Source organism: Hippopotamus amphibius, chromosome 1 (assembly GCF_030028045.1).
Source record: "Hippopotamus amphibius kiboko isolate mHipAmp2 chromosome 1, mHipAmp2.hap2, whole genome shotgun sequence".
NCBI lineage: Eukaryota > Metazoa > Chordata > Mammalia > Artiodactyla > Hippopotamidae > Hippopotamus > Hippopotamus amphibius.
Window position 1 is genome coordinate 169,467,252 of NC_080186.1, and position 19,563 is coordinate 169,486,814.

Consider the following 19,563-nt stretch of genomic DNA (forward strand, 5'->3'; position numbering starts at 1 on the left):
CAGTGCAACCAAACAAATAAAAAATAAAAATAAATATTAAGAAAAAAGTACAGAGAAAACGTAATTGTCAGATGCACTCATAATACTTTTTGTTTATTCAGTTTTGATAGGGGTTTCTTAATCAAGATTAGTCTGGTAAATGGTTTTTCTTTAGGGCTGTAAACCACACTTCTTTGTGTAAGTGATATAAAAGCTGCCCTGGGAGCTTGGATACTTGGACTCGGATTCTGAATCTCACAATAGGGTTGGGTCCTACCTACTCATCTCAGGGTCTTCGAGGTGTCTTGTGATCTTGAGGCTCCCAGTCTTCCTCAGAAACACTGTGTGAAGGAGCAATAGAAAACACTTATGTGAAAGCACTTTGAAGAGTACAAAGAGCTAGTACTCATCCTATGAGTTTATTGTGAAGATTAAACAAATTAATACTTACCTGGAGCCTGATATATAGTAATTGCTCAATGAATGTTAATTATTATTATTATCTCTCCTTTTTACATTTAAGCCCATACCGTGTTTTGTACACCATCAAACATTTCACCTTGGGAAAATTAGAAGATAAGTTGAACATTAAATTCAACTTTATAAGTGGATGAGTTAAAAACCTGACATTTGCAGATCACTTTTCCTCTAAGTCATTTATATTTTATCTTTGCATCCAGCAACACTATACTCAGAAAATATGAATATTTAGTGTGGATTTCTAATTAAAAGAGAAGCTTCTGTTTTTTAATTTGTGCTCTGCCTGTTTCTCTGACTAAAGGCATTTACTTTCACTGATTCCGAGTTCTGAGCACCGTCCCCTCATGCACTTCTCAGCATGCCCACAGCAGGGCAGAGCAGCACCATGAAATGAACACTAGTCAGCCCGAGCCATTAGAATGCATGTCTGCTGGCCTTCACCTCACTGGATTCTGCAGTCTAATATGAGACCCTGTGAATGCTTTGTCTGAAGCTGTGCTTATTAAATTCACAGGTCCTTCTGAAGAATTTCCATACCCTCTGAGCATTTTGTGTGTGTGTTCAACATAATCAGAAGGACGACAATTTAACGTTTACTCTGTTAAAACTGCCTTTCATTTTTGTCTGGTGCATTTCTCCACAGGAGGTGACAGAAACCTAGCCTCGTGTTTGGGACAGCCACTGTCTTTGCTGTTGTGACTGTAAGGATCCCTTTGAGAAACCATCACCTTGCTACTTCAGGCGAAATCTGTAGGTAGGTCTCTGTGCAGACACTGGTAAATTAAAAAATAAAAAACAAATACAGTAAATGAGCATATACGGATAAAATTTTCCAATGACAAGTTATAAACCCAATCATTTACTCTTAACCTTTTTTTTTTCGATCTTGACAATGCTTTCAGAAAAGTTCCCATGAAAAATAGCATTTGCTTTGCTACCTTGCTCTCCATGAAGTCTGTGACCTTCACTGACACCAACAGTATTTTACTATAGTTTAATACGCACCCCCAAAGACTTTCTAATCCCTATCTTGAGCAAATTATAATGTGTGTATTGCATGTGTGTGTGTATGCGTGTGTGTGTGTGTGTGTGTTTATATGTTTAGGGCTTGTCTGGCAGACTTGCATGCAAGTCAACAAGTGTTTATTACATACCATATATTGAATACACTGCTAATACAGGGGCTTTCAAACAAGCAAAGTTTGTAGACCTTACAAATGTCCAGTTTGGGTTTGAGGGGTAAGACACAGGAGATAAGACTGGTAGATGTTAAACAACTATTAGAATTCTAAATTTTTACCCTTGAACATGGATAAGCACTAAGATTTTTCCAGCTCTGAAATTTTGATTCTATGATTTAGGGGACAAATAATAAGAATATATAAGCAGGTCCTCAGTTTTATGGCACGGCACTAGTGCTGCCCTAGCAGGTTAACAGCAACAATAAGGATTCAAGTTGATTTTTTGGTCCCCAAAACTCTTACTAATGATGCATTAAGGTACAAAAGGGAGACTTCTCATATTTTTAATTCCTTTTGGAAAAAAAATAACCAGAGTTTTTCCAACTTCTGTGGACTTTCTACTATATTCTCAACAAAAAAAGAACTTAGGATAAAGACTGAGCATTGTAAACCCTTCCCAATACCTTTTACATGTATGTTAACTATCTTAAAAGCTATCTTTTATTTAACTTAATCAACAAGTTTTTTGGGGGCCACGTACTATATGCAAGGCACAGGAAATGCAAAGACAAATTAAGAATGGGCCTTACTGTTCTATATTACATGTACTGACTTTATTATATTTATTGTGATTTCTAAGGAAAAGTACTAATTGTGGAATATACTCTGCCTACTCTTCTCTCTTGGGATAACAAAAACCTAGGGAATAATTTTCTTGTGTGTCCACATAAGAGAGCCACAGTATCTGTGTCTTCTCATAAGTCAGTGGCTATTCTCAGACCATAATTTCAATACTGGCAGAATCCTCTACACAAATGACTTCCAAATCCACATCCCTAGCCTTGAACACTTCTGGATTGAAGTCATAAAATCCAACCACTTAGTGGAAATGCATTTGGATATCTTGCTTACCTCAGCTGAACCTAACTGTAAGTATCATCATCACCTACCCTCAACCCCACCCCCAAAAGACTTCTCTAATGGTGGGTACCGCCATAGCTGTGTTCACCTAGGGTTGAAACTTTGAATCTATCTTATACTCCTTCTTCTTCCTTATATCTCATGATCCATCATTAAAGACTGTCAATTCTGGGACTTCCCTGGTGGTCCAAATGGTGAAGACCCTGCGCTTCCAATGCAGGGGCCCCAGCTTTGATCCCTGGTCAGGGAACTAGATCCCACATGCCACAACTAAGAGTTCACATGCTGCAACTAAACATTCTGCATGCCACAACAAAGATCTCGCATGCTGTAACTAAGGTCCAGTGCAGCCAAAATAAGTTAAAAACACACACACACACACACACACACACACAAAGAATAAGGAGAAAAAAAAAAAAAGACTGTCAGTTTTCATCACAGCTTCTCTCACAATAGACTCCTTTTTACTTCTGAAGTCACCACTCTAGGTTTAAGCCCTTATCAGCTGTCTCTTATCTCCACACTTCCAGGCTCTGTCCTCTAATCTAGCCAGCCACCATTTTCATATCAATCTTCTGAGAGCACTACTTAGACTTCTAAAGGCAATTCTAATTTAAAGATATTATAAATCCATTATTCAAGAACATTTAGAATTTCCTTGCTATTTAGAAGATTAAGCCCAAATTGGTATTCAAGGATCTCCAGTCTGGTTCCAACACACATTTCTAATGATGTCCTCCAGTATGCCCACATCAGAACCCTCTGCAGCAGGTCTGACAGTGTATTCATGCCTTAGCACTCTTCCCTACCTTGTTTATCTGCTGTTTTTCCTCTGTATTCACGTTAATCACCTGTCCAAGTGGATCCCTGGTATCATTTTTTTTTCAATTGAACCTTCCTTTACTGATCTATTTGCAGTCATCTCTTTCCATTGGTGGAATCAACAGCAGTGTCTGTGCTTATATATGGCCTTGTTGTATGTATGACATTTATAATTCTCCCATTTAGATGGAAGCTGTCCATCCCTCGCTATATCCTCTATTGCAGATAAAGCAGGTCTCAGCATGTATTTGTTGATCAGCCAACTGAATGAATGATTTAGTAAATGGAGAATGAATGAAGACCTAGGCCAAACTGACTTGAACTCAAAGTCTTGCATGTGATTTTGACCACTTAAAACTTCGAGAATGGTGTTATGTTCTTCCCAAATGCTTTGACTGGACCGTAATCAAGTCAGGAAGAAGATATCATCTGTTCTTCTGAAGCAAATTATAGGTTTGGGAGGTCAGTCAGGAAATTTCTGCTGGAGTGTCCAAAGGGCACTTGTAGTCATACATCCCTCTGAGCCTCAAGTCTCTGAATATTCAACAAAGAATATAGAATATTCACAGAGAAATAAGAGTTCAAGAATTACCTTTGCCCTGTCCAGAATAAATTGAAAACCAAAAGTTAATATCCCTGATCTTCTTCCCATGCTTCTGGGAAATGCCTCTACCATGAAGGCACCAAGCATCCCTCTACATTGGGTCAAGAGGTTTTGACAAAAATCCACTGACCTGTGTTGGATACTCATCATTAGAGCATCAGCTTCAGTATGGAACACCTTGTATTTAAGGCATGGCATGTCCAAGGGCATGGCATGATCAGAATCACCTTAGGATTCAAGGCTAACAGTTTATCTGCCTGGATTAGTACACCTATCAGTCCACAGAATACATAAAGTCAATTGAGTAACTTCGTAAGGGTAATGGGATTGAGAGGGAAACTGATGAACTCTATATCCTCTTTATTGACACCTGTACATCTGTATGGAGTAAGCATGATGAAATATTAAAACATTATTTTATTCTGTTTCATTTTTAGATTGTTTTATTGCGCTGTGATTCCAAAAGTGAAATGAAGACTTTGACCGAAGACCTTCATTCTATTACTAATCAGTTATCTGTGGACATGGTTAAGATATTTCCCCTTGGCCCACTTTCCATGAGCATCACTACTTTCATCTGTGAGGTTGTTGACCAAATAAATTGACTTGTAGGAGTTCTAATTATGCCACCTTTCTATGATCAGTTTTCTACACAGCAGGAGGAAGGGGACTTCCTTTCCCCTTTCATATTCTTGTTGTTTGGCAAGGAAAGGTGACTTTATTGACACTTGATAATGCTGTACTGTGAGACTGGGCTTTCAAAATAATCAAAGAATACATACATGATCTCCATGTCCTCAACAGTAGGCATTCTGATCCTGCAAGTTTTCCTTGATTTTTCCTTTTCTTAGGAAATTCACTGAAGATCATTGTATCTGAGGCTCTGCTTTTGCTGCTTCTTTAAAGCCTAAGCAAGAGCATTGTGTTTGCTCAGTCTCTTCCTCCAAAAAACTCCCTGAAGAGCTGTACTACGTTTCCTAGTCTTGAAGGATTTCTAGGGTGCTATGATTTTTAGCGAGTCTTTGTCAGTTTGAAACAGATGACTGCTTACTATCAGCACCATCATGGTGATAGAAGCACATAGAGAAATTAGCTGTATTAATAAATGACTGACACATAGTATGGGATTCTGAAGTATTTTGACAAGGAACCATTCATTCATTCATTCAACAAATAATTGCTTAGCACCTACTTTGTGCCAAGCACCATTATAGTAACTGGGGATACAATGGTGATAAAGTAAGAAAACTCCTCATCTTCACGGATCTATTTTGCACTGTGAAAGACAGATTACAGGCAGACAGACAAGTGAATGAATAATGTAACTGCACATTGTGTTATGTGTTATTAAGGAAATAACAGCATTGCAACTGGGTGGTCATGGAAGACTTCTCTGAGGAGGTGACATTTATGCTGAGACTTGATGGCTATAAAGACGCTAGACACATGAAAAGTCAAGGAAAAGATTCCCCAAAAGATGGAACAGTAAGTGTAAGACTTTAAGGGAAAAAGTGAAACTGGATAAGTTGGAGAGTGGGTAGGACCCAAATTATGTTTATTGAAACTTGAAGGACAAAGTATGGAGATTGTTCATTATAGAACTCAAGGTAAAATGGGAAGACCCTAGATTTTTTAACCGGGGTTATGGTAGGAAGTGAATTTTATTGTGAAAGATCATTCTGGTTGCTGCGAAGAGGTGGGAATGGGGGAAGGTTAGAATCAGGCCAGTTAGGACACATATGTTCTGAACATCTGCTGTTTGTTCCTACAGCTCTACCTTATAATCTGTCCTACGTGGCTAAACAGATTAGGAATTATTTCCACAGCATTCCCATGTGCTCTGGCTTCAGTAGGGTTTGACCAACACTCATGTGGAGATCAGAGGAAGAGACTGTGTCAGTCCAGAGCCTTCACCAGCAGTGTATTTATCCAAACCAACATAGGAGAAATTAGCTTTCTTATATTTCCTGTGGCCAGAAATTTGCCAGTCGTTGCCAAAATTTTGGCAAAGTAAGATATCTTGATGCATGATTGAATATTTAACATATTTCCAAAAGTGAATATAAAGAATACATTTCAACATTAATTTCATTTTTTGCTTTTAGAAAAAAAAACCCACAAAATTTAAAAAAACTCTTAAAATTTTCTCAAAAAGAAATGAGAAGCACATTACATCAGTATTCATGTTTCTTCCATTTTAAAGCTTGTCAGATTTCAGGTTTTAAACAGCTGATAAACTGAGTCACAGTGCAATAATCAAATTACTTACCCGGCTCCCTCTTGATGGCAGGTAAGTAATTTAATTACTATCAGGGGTTCTTCTCCTGCAGTTAGCTTCACCTGAAGTGAAGTCAATAACTGGGGATGGAGGTGTGCAGCTCTTTGTTCTCCTTGACTAATAAACTCAATTTCCTAACAGCTTCTGAGAGACTTACTAAACTCTCAAAACCAGTCAAAATTCTAGTCCATTTATATTACCATTAATGGAGTTCCTAAACTCTAACCAGGCAAAGTACATCAAATGATCTATAAGCATATGATGAAAGTGCCTCTACTCTCAACCACTCTTTCAAAGATCAACAGGATCAAGTGAATGACAGAGCCAGCTCTCTGGGACATCATCAAAGGGGTTAGACACGCAAACAGTACCTAATTGTCTCTCTCTCTCTTTCTCCTTTCTTCGTTCTCCCACTTACTATCCTTCCTCATCTGTATTAGTTTCCCATACAAACTACCACAAACTTAGTGGCTAAAATGACACAAATGTATTATCTTACAGGTCAGAAGTCAAAAAATGGGCCTTGCTGGACAAAACCCAACATGCTGGCAATGCTTCATTCCTTCTGGAGGCTCTAGGGGTGAATATCTTTCCTTGTCTTTTTCAGCTTCTATAGGTCACCTGCATTCCTTGGCACCTGGCCTCTCCAGCCATCTTCAAATCAGCAACTGCAACATTCTGACCTCTGCTTCTGTCACCACATCTCCTTCTCTGACTTTGCCAAAGACTCTTCTGATTCTCTTTTTCACTTTTAAGGACCTTCGTGATTATACTGGGCCCACGCAGATAACCTGGGGTAATCTCCCCATCTCAAGGTTAGCTGATCAGCAATCTTAATTCCATCTGCAATCTTAATCTCCCTTTTCCATGTAACCTAACCTTCACAGGCTCTGGGGATTAGGATATAATCCTAATATTCTGTGCATTATTCTGACTACAACACTATCTTCTTAAGCCACTGCAAAGCAAAAGCACTTAAGGTCAAAAAGAAGTCTAGGCTGATGAAAATGTTCTGGAACTAAATAGAGGTGATGGCCGCACAAATTTGTGAATATACTAGAAAACTACTGAATTGTACACTTTAAAATTGTGCATTTTATGGCATATAGATTATATCACGATAAAAAAATATGTATATAAAAACATCTAAGTTGACTACATGGATTCTATCCACTAAGCTGTTTTATGTGTTGCTTTACTTACACATAAGCAGGAAATACTACTCACAGTCACTCCTTTACCAACTTCACCCAATTCAATTTTCTCCTGAGTGGAAACAGAGTTAATGGATCCAGACATATCAATTTCAAGAAAGATTATAGAAGAGACAGATATGCAATAAAACAGGGTGTATTGGCACTTCAAGAATGTTTTTTAGATAACTGAGCCTTTCAGCCCCAGACCAAGCTTAGTCATACTCTAGCAGATCTTCTTATGGGGCTCTACATAATTTGGAATAATCCCCAAGTAACTGAATATGCACATGAAAATGTCCCAGGAGGGTTTATACAGAAGTTTGAATGGTACATTCTAGTAAACAATCTGAAGTGAATAGAGACACTTACGAATCAGCAGCAGATGCATCCCAAAGTAAGCAAGTAAAAGTCCCATGTAGCCAGGGAGAATCTCAGTTGGGTTTCAATGACACTAAATCATGAAGAATATAAAAGAAGAAAGGAGCTCTAGGGGTCCTGCATGTGAGATCACAGGCTTAAACCATAGAGAATCAACTAGCAAGCCTCATTCTATCTGACAACAGCCTCAGTAGAGATGAGAATGTTGATGCAAGGATCCCAGTCCACAGGGATAACCATTATGTGGACCAGAGGTTTGCAAAACTTTATGCTACACATCTCAAAAACTTATATACAGAATATATGTGGATGTTTACAGAGAGCGTTCCCAGCTTCACTTCTCAAGCATCAACTTGGTTAGAAGGGAGAAGGTGTTAGAAGCAGGGAGTGTGGAGATGGAGAAGGTACAATGTCAGTTAACACTGAAAACCAAACCCTTGAACTGCCATTTGTGTTGGAGTATATAATACAATAAAACAACTAACTAGTTATCCTGGCTGTCTCCTTTATCTCTCTATTCACCTTGGGGGAAATTGAAAACTTATGTTGATGAAAATGGTATTTGTATCTATTAAAAATACTTTTTATTCACTCTGAAAAGTGTCTTTATTTTCCAGGAAGTCTCATAACATTTATTAATCCTTCCATACTGCTGTCATAAATGACAGACTGAGATGAACTTCCTTTTTTTGCTTTGAGTTTGCATTTAAAAGAGTATAATGCTGAAAGAGAGGTTTTGAGAATTCACAATGAACTCACTGAGTTATTTACTGCCTAACTTTTCTTTCATTCTCACCACGGGAGCACATTTATTATATTTTCTCTCTCTGTGCATTTACATTTCTGAGAAGTTTTCAGAAATGGAAGGAAGCGGGGAATTGGTATACTTATTCTTCAGCCAGGGAGACTCTTCATTTTTTAATAGCTCATAGTACCAATGGGATAGTTGAATCAAATACAGGTTTTGACTAGAGATTTTGTTGGTCTAGCTTGATTTTTTTCAAACTGTGATCAATCCATTTCCACGTTGCTCCTACAGCTGGATATAGTTTATATTTCAAAGTCTCTGAAAACATAGGTCACAAATTTTCTAGTTTTAGATGGGGTGGGAAAGCCCTTTGATGTTTTTGAGGTGAAACTTACCCATCAAAGAAGTGGAGTTAAGCATGTGCACCAGAAAAAAAATTATATCCTATTTCTATACTTGGAATAAAAAGAAGAAAAACAAAACCCAAAGCCCCTTGCAATTGAAAGAATACATTTTATTAATTTCAACCTTCCATAGTAATTTTATATCAATCTGTCATGGGCCCTAGGAAATGTTTAGACAACCAAACCAAAATTATCAGTAGCTTTATCATCCACGCTATGACTTATCCACAACAAATTGTGAAACCTCAAATTGCTTCTGCATGCAGTATTTTTGCACTATTCTCCGCCCCCTCCAACACACACACACACACACACACCCCCATATCAATTAGTTAGTGTTACAGAAATTGCAACAAAGCTTAACGCAGTAAAATCTTATTATGGGATACTTTGCTCTCCCACAGATTTGGACAGCATGAAATATATAATTCCTTTCTTTCCCGAGCTTAAGTAGTTGGGTACAAATCTAGAGTAAATGAAATTTTGGGTTCTTGTTTAGGATCATCAACTCTACTGTTCCTCTTCCTTTCTCTATGAATGAGAAGAGTCATATCTTGTAAAGTAGTTTATGCAAAATATCGATTTTATTTATGCAGATGAGTTCCTAGGCTCATGCAAAGCCTTATGCCTCACCCAACGGCAATTTCATGGGACAAAAACCTAGACTGATAGTCAAATTGCTTCACTCGCAAATTGTTCAGTGGTTCTTTTCTTTTTTCTGCCTTTCACATTCTGATGATCAAACGTGCCTTTCTCCCTGTGGTGCCCATTGAGAACCCCTTGCAAATCACACCTCCTATTATTTCCTAGGCCAATGCTGTCTTGCTTGCCTGTGTGGGGCTTCCAGTCCCTCTCAATTCAGCAATATTCACATTTTCTTGGTAGATACTTTTTCAGTAAAAGGCCTCTTAGACAAATACTATGTTGCAGTTTAGAGTTTTATTTTGGTTGCCTGAGGACTTTTAAAAAAAATCTGTGTCTTTTTCATCCCAGACACACACACCTATATATCCTGAGATTGCAGAAAAGAAGTTTTTAGTCTCAAGTCTCCTGAACCTTAAAAAAAACTTTTAAATTATCTTTTTCTTCCCCCCCAGTTTTATTAAGATATAATTGACATGTAATGCTGCATTCATTTAAGGTATATACAACATAAGTATTTGATACGTATATATATTGCTAAATGATTATCACAATAGGTTTAGTTAACGTCCATAACGTCATGTAAATTTTTTTCTTGTGATGAGAACTTTTAAGACTTACCCTCGTAGCAACTTTTTTTTGAAATGATTACCACAACAAGTTTAGTTGACATCCGTTATCTCATATATATACAAAAAGAAGGAAAAGAAAGAAAATTTTCTACATGATGAGATGTCCTAGGATCTACTATCAACAACTTTCATACATACCAGTGTTAACTATAGTTATCATGTTGTATATTACATCCCCAGTACTTATTTACCTTGTAACTAGAAGTTTGTACCTTTTCACCATCTTCATCTAATTCCTTCCCTCCCTCACCCCTTGCTCTGGTAACCACAAATCTGATTGTTTTTCCTATGAGTTTGGTGTGTTTTAAAAAATTTCCAGATATATGTGAGACCATATGGTATTTGTGTTTCTCTGACTTATTTCACTTAGCATAATTCCCTCAAAGTCCATCCATGTTGTTGCAAATGGCAGGATTTCCTTTTTTTTTTTTATGACTGAATAATAATATTTGTGTTTGTGTGTATCACGTTTTCATTAGCCATTCATCTGTTAATAGACACTTAGGTTGCTTCCATGTATTGGCTATTGTAAATAATGCTGCAATGAGCATGGAGGTGCAGATATCTCTTGAGATAGTTATTTCACTTCCTTCATATACATGTTCAGAAGTGGAAATGCTGGATCATATGGTAATTCTATTTTTAACTTTTTGAGGAAACTCCATACTGTTTTCCATAGTGGCTGCACCAATTTACATTCCCAACACTGCACAAGGGTTCCCCTTTTCCCACATTCTTACCAACACTTGTTATCTATTGTCTTGCTGATGACAACCATTCTAACAGGTATGATGTAATATCTTATTGTAGACTTGATTTGCATTTCCTTGATGACTAGTAATGTTGAGCACCTTTTCATGTACCTTTTGGCCATTTGCACATCTTCTTGGTAAAAATGTCTATTCACTTCCTCTGCTCATTTTTAATTTTGCCTATTGGATTATTTATTTTTGCTTTGAGTTGTATAACTTCTTTACTTTAGATATTAGCCCCTTATCAGATATATGATTTGCAAATAATTTCCTCCCATTATGTAGGTTACCTTTTCATTTTATTGATGCTTTCCTCTGCTGTTAAGGATCTTTTTAATTTAATGTAGTCCCACTTGTTTATTTTTGTTTTTCTTCTCTTTGCCTTTGGTGTCAAATCCAAAAAATCACTCCCAAGACCAAAGTCAAGGAGCTTACTCCCTGTTTTCTTCTAGTAGTTTTATAGTTTTAGGTCTTATGTCCAAGTGTTTAATTGAATTTGAGTTGATTTATGTGTACAGTATAAGACAGTGGTCCAGCTTCATTCTTTTTTTTTTTTTTTTTTTTTTACTACAAACACTTAGGTTTTATTTTTACACTTCATATTCAGTCTTGGCACCCATACACAATACCATTATTTTTGAAATGTGAATTACAAAGCAAATAAAATGTAATCATGCAGACTTTAATAGAAGAAAATGAGACAAAATGTTCTAGTAGATCAACATTTATCCATTCCGTAGTTACCTAGTTCTGTTCAACTTGCTGCACTGCTCTCATACAGGTACATGCAAAACTAGCAGATTATGGATTGTTTTAAAAACATTAAAATAATACTATAGTCTGACGATACTTAGGCATTAGGAATGCAACTATCCAACAACCCTAGTCTGTTGCTTATTTCTGTTTTGGCAGAAACGTCAAATAAATGAAATATTACATACTGAAATTCACAGAAATGTCAATACCATAATTCCTAAGTTTCTAGAGTCTGCATCAGATAGAACATTGATCATTTAAAAAAACAAAAACAAGAAAACAAAAAAAAGTTTTTGACATTTCAGAGTATATTCTCTGCTCTGAGAATGGGGGGGAGAGAGATCTAAGATAAAGCATTAAAGGATTATCCACTGCCCCTGCTAGGGAAGCACTTGCACACTCCCAATCTGTTCAATAAAGACACCTGAAGGCTTTATAAAAAGTTGAAGCTACACTATTCATCTTTAAAAATCTTCTTGAAAAATAATAAATTGAAGGTATCAGCACCTTCCCTCCTCCCCCAAGTAGCTAAAGATCAAGGACAAAAATAAAGTGCCAATGTCTAAAGTATTGTTAATTGTTGAAGAGGCACTAACCCATTCGATGGCTTAGGATTAAATATGAAAATAGGCCAGAGCTGATCTGAATAATAAATAGAAGGTAGGTATTTCAGAGTCTATGCAATTCCTGCCTAGGTGGGGGCTGGACCAGAAAACTACCTACTCCCCCATTTATTGCTTTGAAACCTGTACACACACTTTAAACTCGGACCCGCAACAATGAGATTTCTAAGATGGAAAGCACAGTGTCTGCGCCACTTTGAAACTGAAGAAGAAAGTGCACTCCTGATCACCGTGAGGGGAGCCACTGAGGCTCTCTTCTCCACAGCTGATATCTTCACAAGAGTCCTTCCTCACTTTCACTTTCATCAAAACACCCCGCCTCCAGTATTGTTGGCAACTCAAGGACACTATAGTAGCTGTTGTGGAGGTTCTGGGCTGTGCGCCTTGAAACAATCCAAACCAGCTTCTTCAGATCTGGTTTGCAACATTCAGGAGAAGAGTATTCCGCCAGGCATTTAGAAACTAATTCCCTCCAGTAAACAAACTCAGAGTCATTAACCTTGGAATGTTTTTTAACAAGCAGGAGAATTTCCAGTAATTCAATGGATTTCAAAGTTTCTGCTTCCAAATTGAGAAGGCACAAAGCTAATACAGATGGTTTTGCTTTTGAAAAGATAAGTCGGCAGCAGCAAGCTTTCAGCTGAGCTTCCAGTTTATCAAGGTTCAGTATTTCTTTCCTTTCTGAAGTATGACAAAGTACTATAGTATGGTATAAGTGCAAAAAGTTTAAGGCAGTAGTAGCTTCCAATTCATAGTGCAATTTTTCTGAAATTATTTTTTCCATCCGTTTTATGTCAGAAGCAGTACATTTACACTGACTAATCCAGATTATATCATGAGTAGATGGAATATTGCATTCTTCTTCAACTATTCTAGCAGCCAGCAAAAAACAACAGACTCCAATGCAAGACAAATGTTTAGGTTTCACCTTCATAAGAGCCAAGAATCTGTCCAAAATATTGACAGCCAGGACAAAAGTTTCAGTGCAAGATCCAAAAAAATTGGTTAAACTCCTTAAATCCTCGACTTTGGCATTTCTCAATCTTGGACATAAAATGTTATCATTCTCCCGGGTAGCCTCGATCAAGCTCAGCCCTTTTTCTCGAGGTTGGAATCTCTCTTCCTGTTCTAGGTAGAGGTTCAGCAATGTGAAGAGCTGAACCCCTTCATGGCCGGCCAAGTACTCTGCCCCCAAATCCTTCATCGTGCTGGAGCCGCGCCTCCACCGGTCCTCGGCGTCACGGTCGGAAGGGGCTCGGCGACACGGTCGGACGGGACCGGTCCGGACCTGTCTTCGGGGTCAGGGACCCGTCGCCTCAGCGGTGCCCTCGGACCGGCATCCGACCCTTCCCCCCCCCCCCCCCCCCACCGCCGCCTCGGCCTCACTGCCCCGGCTTCATCCCCGTGCCCCGCGCGCCCACCCTCCGGCTGGGGCGCTGCGCCGACCCCTCTAGCCCTGTCCCACTGCGGGCTCCACCGCCGCAGACGCCACCAGCACCGCCGAGGCCCCAGTAAACCCCTTGTTTTTGTTTTGAGTTTTCGACGCCTCCAAGGGGGCGGGGCACGTGACTCCCTGCGGAGGGATCCGTCGCTGCCGCAACACACTTTCAAAAAGAGTCCCTCCCCTAAGTGTCTGTCTCCCGTAAAGGCCTCCTCGGCTCGCCTTTGCCCTGAGGATGCACCCTGGGCTCGGCTCTACGCAGCGACTGATCTGAAGGGGGAAGTAAAGGGAGCGATGGGTGTGAGGAGCGGAAGGAGATAGTTTCCAGTCGCACTGCGCCTTTTAAAGGTCCCCGATTTGTTTTGTTTTCGCTGTTTTGAAAAGTCCCCCCAGCTTCATTGTTTAAAATATAGTTGTCCAGTTTTCTCAGCACCATTTATTGAGGAGACTAACCTTTCCCCTCTATAAATTCTCGTCTCCTCTGTCATAAATTAACTGATCGTGTATGCATGGGTTTATTTTGGGGCCCTCTATTCTATTCCATTGATCTATGTGTCTGTTTTTATGCCAGTACCACACTGTTTTGACTACTATAGCTTTGTAATGTAGTTTGAAATCAGGATTATGTGTTATGCCTCCAGCTTTGTTCTTCTTTCTCAAGATTGGTTTGATTATTTGGGGTCTTCTGTGGTTCCATACAAGCTTTAAGATTGTTCTATTTCTGTGACAAATGCCATTGAATTTTGATAGGAATTACATTGAATCAATACATTACTTTGGGTAGTATGGACACTTAAAAAGTATTAATTCTTCCAATCTATGAGAATGTAATATCTTTCTATTTATCTGTCTTTAATTTCTTTCATCAACGTACAGTTTTCAGAGTACATGTCTTTCACTTCCTTGGTTAAGTTTATTCCTAGGTATTTTATTCTTTTTGATGCAGTTTTAAATGGGATTGTTTCCTTGACTTCTCTTTCTGATAGTTTGTTATCAATGTATAGAAATACAACTGATTTTTGTATGTTGATATTTTATTCTGAAACTTTACTGAATTCATTTATTCTAACTTTTTTTGGTGGAGTCTTTAGGGTTTTCTATATATAATATCATGTCATTTGCAAGTAGAGACAGTTTTCCTTCCTCCTTTTCAATTTGAATGTCTTTTATTTCCTTTTATTCCTTAATTGTTCTGGTTTAGGATTTCCAGTGCTATGTTGAATAAAAGTGGCAAGAGTGGACATCTTTGTCTTGTTCCTGATCTTAGAGGAAATCTGTCCATTTTTTACTCTTGAGTATGATGTTAGCTATGGGCTCATCATATATGGTCTTTATTATGTTGAGGCACATTCCCTCTATATCTACTTTGTTGAGAATTTTTATAAGTGGACATTGAATTCTGTCAAAAGCTTTTGGTATCTATTGAGATAATCACATGATTTTTATTTGCAGGTATAGAACCATCCTTATATCCCTGAAATAAATCCCACTTGATCATGGTATATGATCCTTTTAATGTATTGTTGAATTCAGTTTGCTACCATTTTGTTTAGGGTTTTGCATCTATGTTCATCAGGGATATTGACCTGTAATTTTTTTTTTCTTGTCTGATTTTGGTATCAGGGTAATACTGGCCTCATAAATGAGTTTGGAAGTGTTCCCTCCTCTTCTATTTTTCTGAAGAGTTTGAGAAGGATTGGTATTAACTCTTCTTTGAATGGTTGGTAGAATTCACCAGTAAAGCCATCTGGTCTTGGACTTTTGTTTGTTGAAAAGTTTTGATTACTGATTCAATCTCTTTACATTACCCGGTCTGTTCAAATTTTCTATGTTGTCATGATTCAGTCTTGGTAAGTTGTATGTTTCTAGAAATTTATCATTTCTTCTAGGTTGTTCAATTTGTTGGCTTATAATTATTCATAGTAGTCTCTTACAATCCTTTGTATTTCTGTGGTATCAATTGTAATGTCTTTTCTTTCTTTTTCTATTAAAATACTTGCAATTTATACTAGCACTAAATTTGAATTAATGTATAATGGATTTGTTTTACCTCTTTCATCAGAATGGTGAATTTAATTCTGCATTATTACATCTGGTCAGAATCACCTGTAGCAATCAGCACATTATTAAGGACCTGGATTCAGTGCTTGCATTGGACTGTGGGGACAAGAAGCTGAAGCACTGCAGAGAAGAGAAAAGGGAAGCAGGAAATGATCCAGCTGGTACTACAGAAGAACTGAGGCTCAGAAACATGCTGTCTACCCAACATTGCCTAAAGGCCAGGGACTTGGAGGGTAAGCCTCCTCACTCTTACACATACCACTCTGTCTATTGCCTTTTGGTGGCCTTTCTTTTCCTCATTTTACCTTCATTGCTCCCATTCAGGATCACTTTAACAAGGTCTCACCTACCTACAAATGAAGGACAGGACAAGGTGTGTTCACAGCTCATTTGATGATGTTTGAGCTCCTAGAACTGGTCCTGTGACCACTGGTCCAGCTCTCCCAGATGATTGCACACCCAGCTCCAAGACTACACACTATCTTTACTTGTAGACTCTAAAATAGACTCTGAAGATGTGGTACATATATGCAACGGAATAGTATGCAGCCATAAAAAGAGTGAAATAACGCTTATTGCAGCAGTGTGGATGGACTTAGAGATTATTATACTAAGTGAAGTAATCAGAAAGAGAAAGACAAATACCATGTGATATCACTTACATGTGGAATCTAAAGTATGACACAAATGAACCTATGTACAAAACAGAAACAGACCTGCAAGCATAGAGAACAGACTTGTGATTGCCAAGGGTGAGGGAGGGTTGGGGAGGGATGAATTGGGAGTTTGGGATTAGCAGATGCAAACTATTATATATAGACTGAATAAACAACAAGGTCCTACTGTATAGCATGGGGAACTATATTCAATATCCTGTGATAAACCATAATGGAAAAGAAAATGAAATAGAATGTATACATATGTATAACTGAATCACTTTGCCGTACATCAGAAACTGACAACATTTTAAATCAACTATACATCAATTTAAAAAAAAAAAAAAAGACTCTGAAATGCAGCAAGCTGCTCCTGTCCCTTACAGAAACCTAATATGTACAAACCTTATGACATTAGAGCCAAATCTTATATATATTCCTCCTTTGACAGCTGGCATGATGTTAAGCTATGCCAATGGAGGGCACTGAAGGGACTCAGTTAGCAGGCAGGACAACCAGAAGAGCTAACCTCCAGCAGATTTCAGGGGGCATCCAGGCAAGTATCTTTCCAGCAAGTTCCATGGGTGCCCATGATACCTTCTCTGCAAGCTCAGCAGTATTCTGTATATGTGTCTTCCCATGAGTTCTGTAGACACTCCGGCCAGATTCCCAGCAAGGACCCTGTTCCCCCTGGGTGAGTGACTTCCCAATGAGTCCCACTGGTGACCCAGTTAACTTTCCAGAAAATTCAACAGCAGCCCCTCTCCACAGGAAGCTTGCCAGTGAGTTTTCTTCAGCATCCCAGCAGCCTATTTCCTGCTCTCTGATCCTGGCCCAGAGGTCCTCAATAAACTACTTTGCCGTCCGGAGGGTTATAGCTGCTCGCTCCCCAAAGAGGTCTGAATATCAGCATTAGATGGGGATAAGGGGAATATCCCAAATGTGTTCCTTCCTTGGGTACTCTGCCTCAGACCAAGTGGTAGTAGCTGTTCCTTATAGCTGCTATTGCTTTATTTTTAAGTTCTCTTTACCCATTAGTAGTCAATTCCATTACTCCAATCTCCTGTTACACGTTGATAATTCTTTCTATTAAAATTTTCCTATCTAGGTACTAAATTACTCTGTTTACTGACTACACCCTGACTGATACAAATTCTACCGTCATTTGATTTTCTAAGAACTCTGCCACTCCATTATTTTAGTTTCAAAAAGCAGGATGCCAGTACAGACCAGGATGAACAAGTAATTCCCACATCCTCTGCTATCCCAAAAGGTGGTCACATTCCCATGCTGCAATGCTACAGTAGTGTGGCCAGTCAAAACTCTATTTGAAAGAGACAGTGGGCTTCAGGAAAAAAAAAAAAAAAAGCAGGGATTCTTGGCATTAATGAAAACTTTGAGTGTTTACAATATCACATACATTCAGAGCAAAAAAAAAAAAATGGAGGAACTATATTAGAATGAATTGGCTGTTAGAAATCCAACTGATACTAAGTTAAGCCTAAAAAAAGGGAATTTATAGGAAGGATATTTGGTTTTGTCATAGTATCAAAGGAAGGGCTGTAGGAACTCATGAAGCTCCAAGGATCTCAGCAATTGGAACTGAAAACCTAATACCTCCGAAGCTCTCTTTTTTCCCTCTATCACTCTTTCTCAACTCATCTCTCATCTTTGCTGGTCTCTGCTTGGCTTTAACCACTCCCATAGCAAACAAGCTTTTGTCTCATGGCAGGGGGGAAAATGAGTACCAAAAATGCTGGCATCACATTCTCACAGCTCAAAACCAAAGAGAGGAAAAAAAATCCCTTTACCCTTGGCTCGGGTTAGAAAACTTCTGGGGAAGGTCTCTGATTGCCTCCACTTGGGGCACATGCTCAGCCTGGACCAATCAAGGGCCCAGAGAGATTGCAGACTAAGTCTCAGCCTGTGTAATGTGTCCATCCCATGATCAGGATATTCTGGGTCTGTTTACAAGGACAAATGGAAGGCAAGCTTGTTGATTAGCTATCCTACGGACTTTCCCAATAAAATGGCTGCAAAAGCTAAATCATACATAACAATCACCATGTTAAATGAGTTGCTGAGATGGCAAGACATTAAAGAGTCTGTAGAAGCCAAAAAATAAAGTGAAAGAAGGAATCCTGAGGAGTGGTTTAGCCTGAAAGAATCTATTCAAGTTTAGTGACTGAGAACTTTTAGTCTGATTGTTATAGCAGGTAGAAGAGACAAGGTATGTTTTTATTATGTTTTCCCTCAAAACAACAACAACAACAACAAAGAGTGACTTGAAAATATGAGCAAGGAATGAGAGACGATAAAAATGACCTAATAGACTTGAACAAGAGCTATAAAGAACTCCATGTCAGAGACCCTCTGTCTAGATTTTGTTCCTTAAAGACATAAGGACAACCCTAAGCCATCACTCTGATGTGTCACTGATACCTGGGGACTCTGAACTGAGACTTTGGGCCTGTGATAAAACTGCCTTTCTGTGTTCTAAGCGATCCTTTTTCTGCTTTGTTTATTTACTCATGCTATAATTATGGCCATGTACCTTGCTGTCTCTGTCCTTAAGGAGGTCACAGTGTAAGAAGAACTTGAGTTCACAATCAGACAATGACAATACTGGGTGACAAGTGCTGTAGCAGAAGAGTAAACGAGGGGTGAGAGGAGTTCAGAAGGAAATTCCCAAGTCCACCTGAGTAATTAGGGTGGTTTTAAGTTGTGACCTGAAGGCAGACAATTGAGGTTGGGCATCTCCGGCTATGGGAAGAACATGTGCAAGAGCACAGAGCTTAGGAAGGAGCTGGGTACATCTGGAGAATTTCCAGAGGCTCAGCATTACTGACTCACAGAAGGAGAGTGTCTAGAAGAGGGAGGAGAAGATACAGAGACAGCCAACAGGGACCAGGCCTAAAAGACTTAGTCCATCATGCTTAAGAGCTGAGATTTTACCCTGTAGGGTGGGGGAGGGCATTAAAGGATTTAAATCTAAATCTGGGCAGTGAC

General features: G+C 38.7%; 1 protein-coding gene across 1 annotated transcript; it reads right to left on the reverse strand.

Moving 5' to 3' along the window:
* Window positions 1-12,670: 12,670 nt before the first annotated feature.
* LOC130860540 (cyclin-G2-like) lies at window positions 12,671-13,735 on the reverse strand. Its single transcript, XM_057748879.1, has one exon. The coding sequence runs from the start codon at window positions 13,598-13,600 to the stop codon at window positions 12,671-12,673; it is 930 nt and encodes a 309-aa protein (XP_057604862.1). The 5' UTR covers window positions 13,601-13,735.
* Window positions 13,736-19,563: the final 5,828 nt, after the last annotated feature.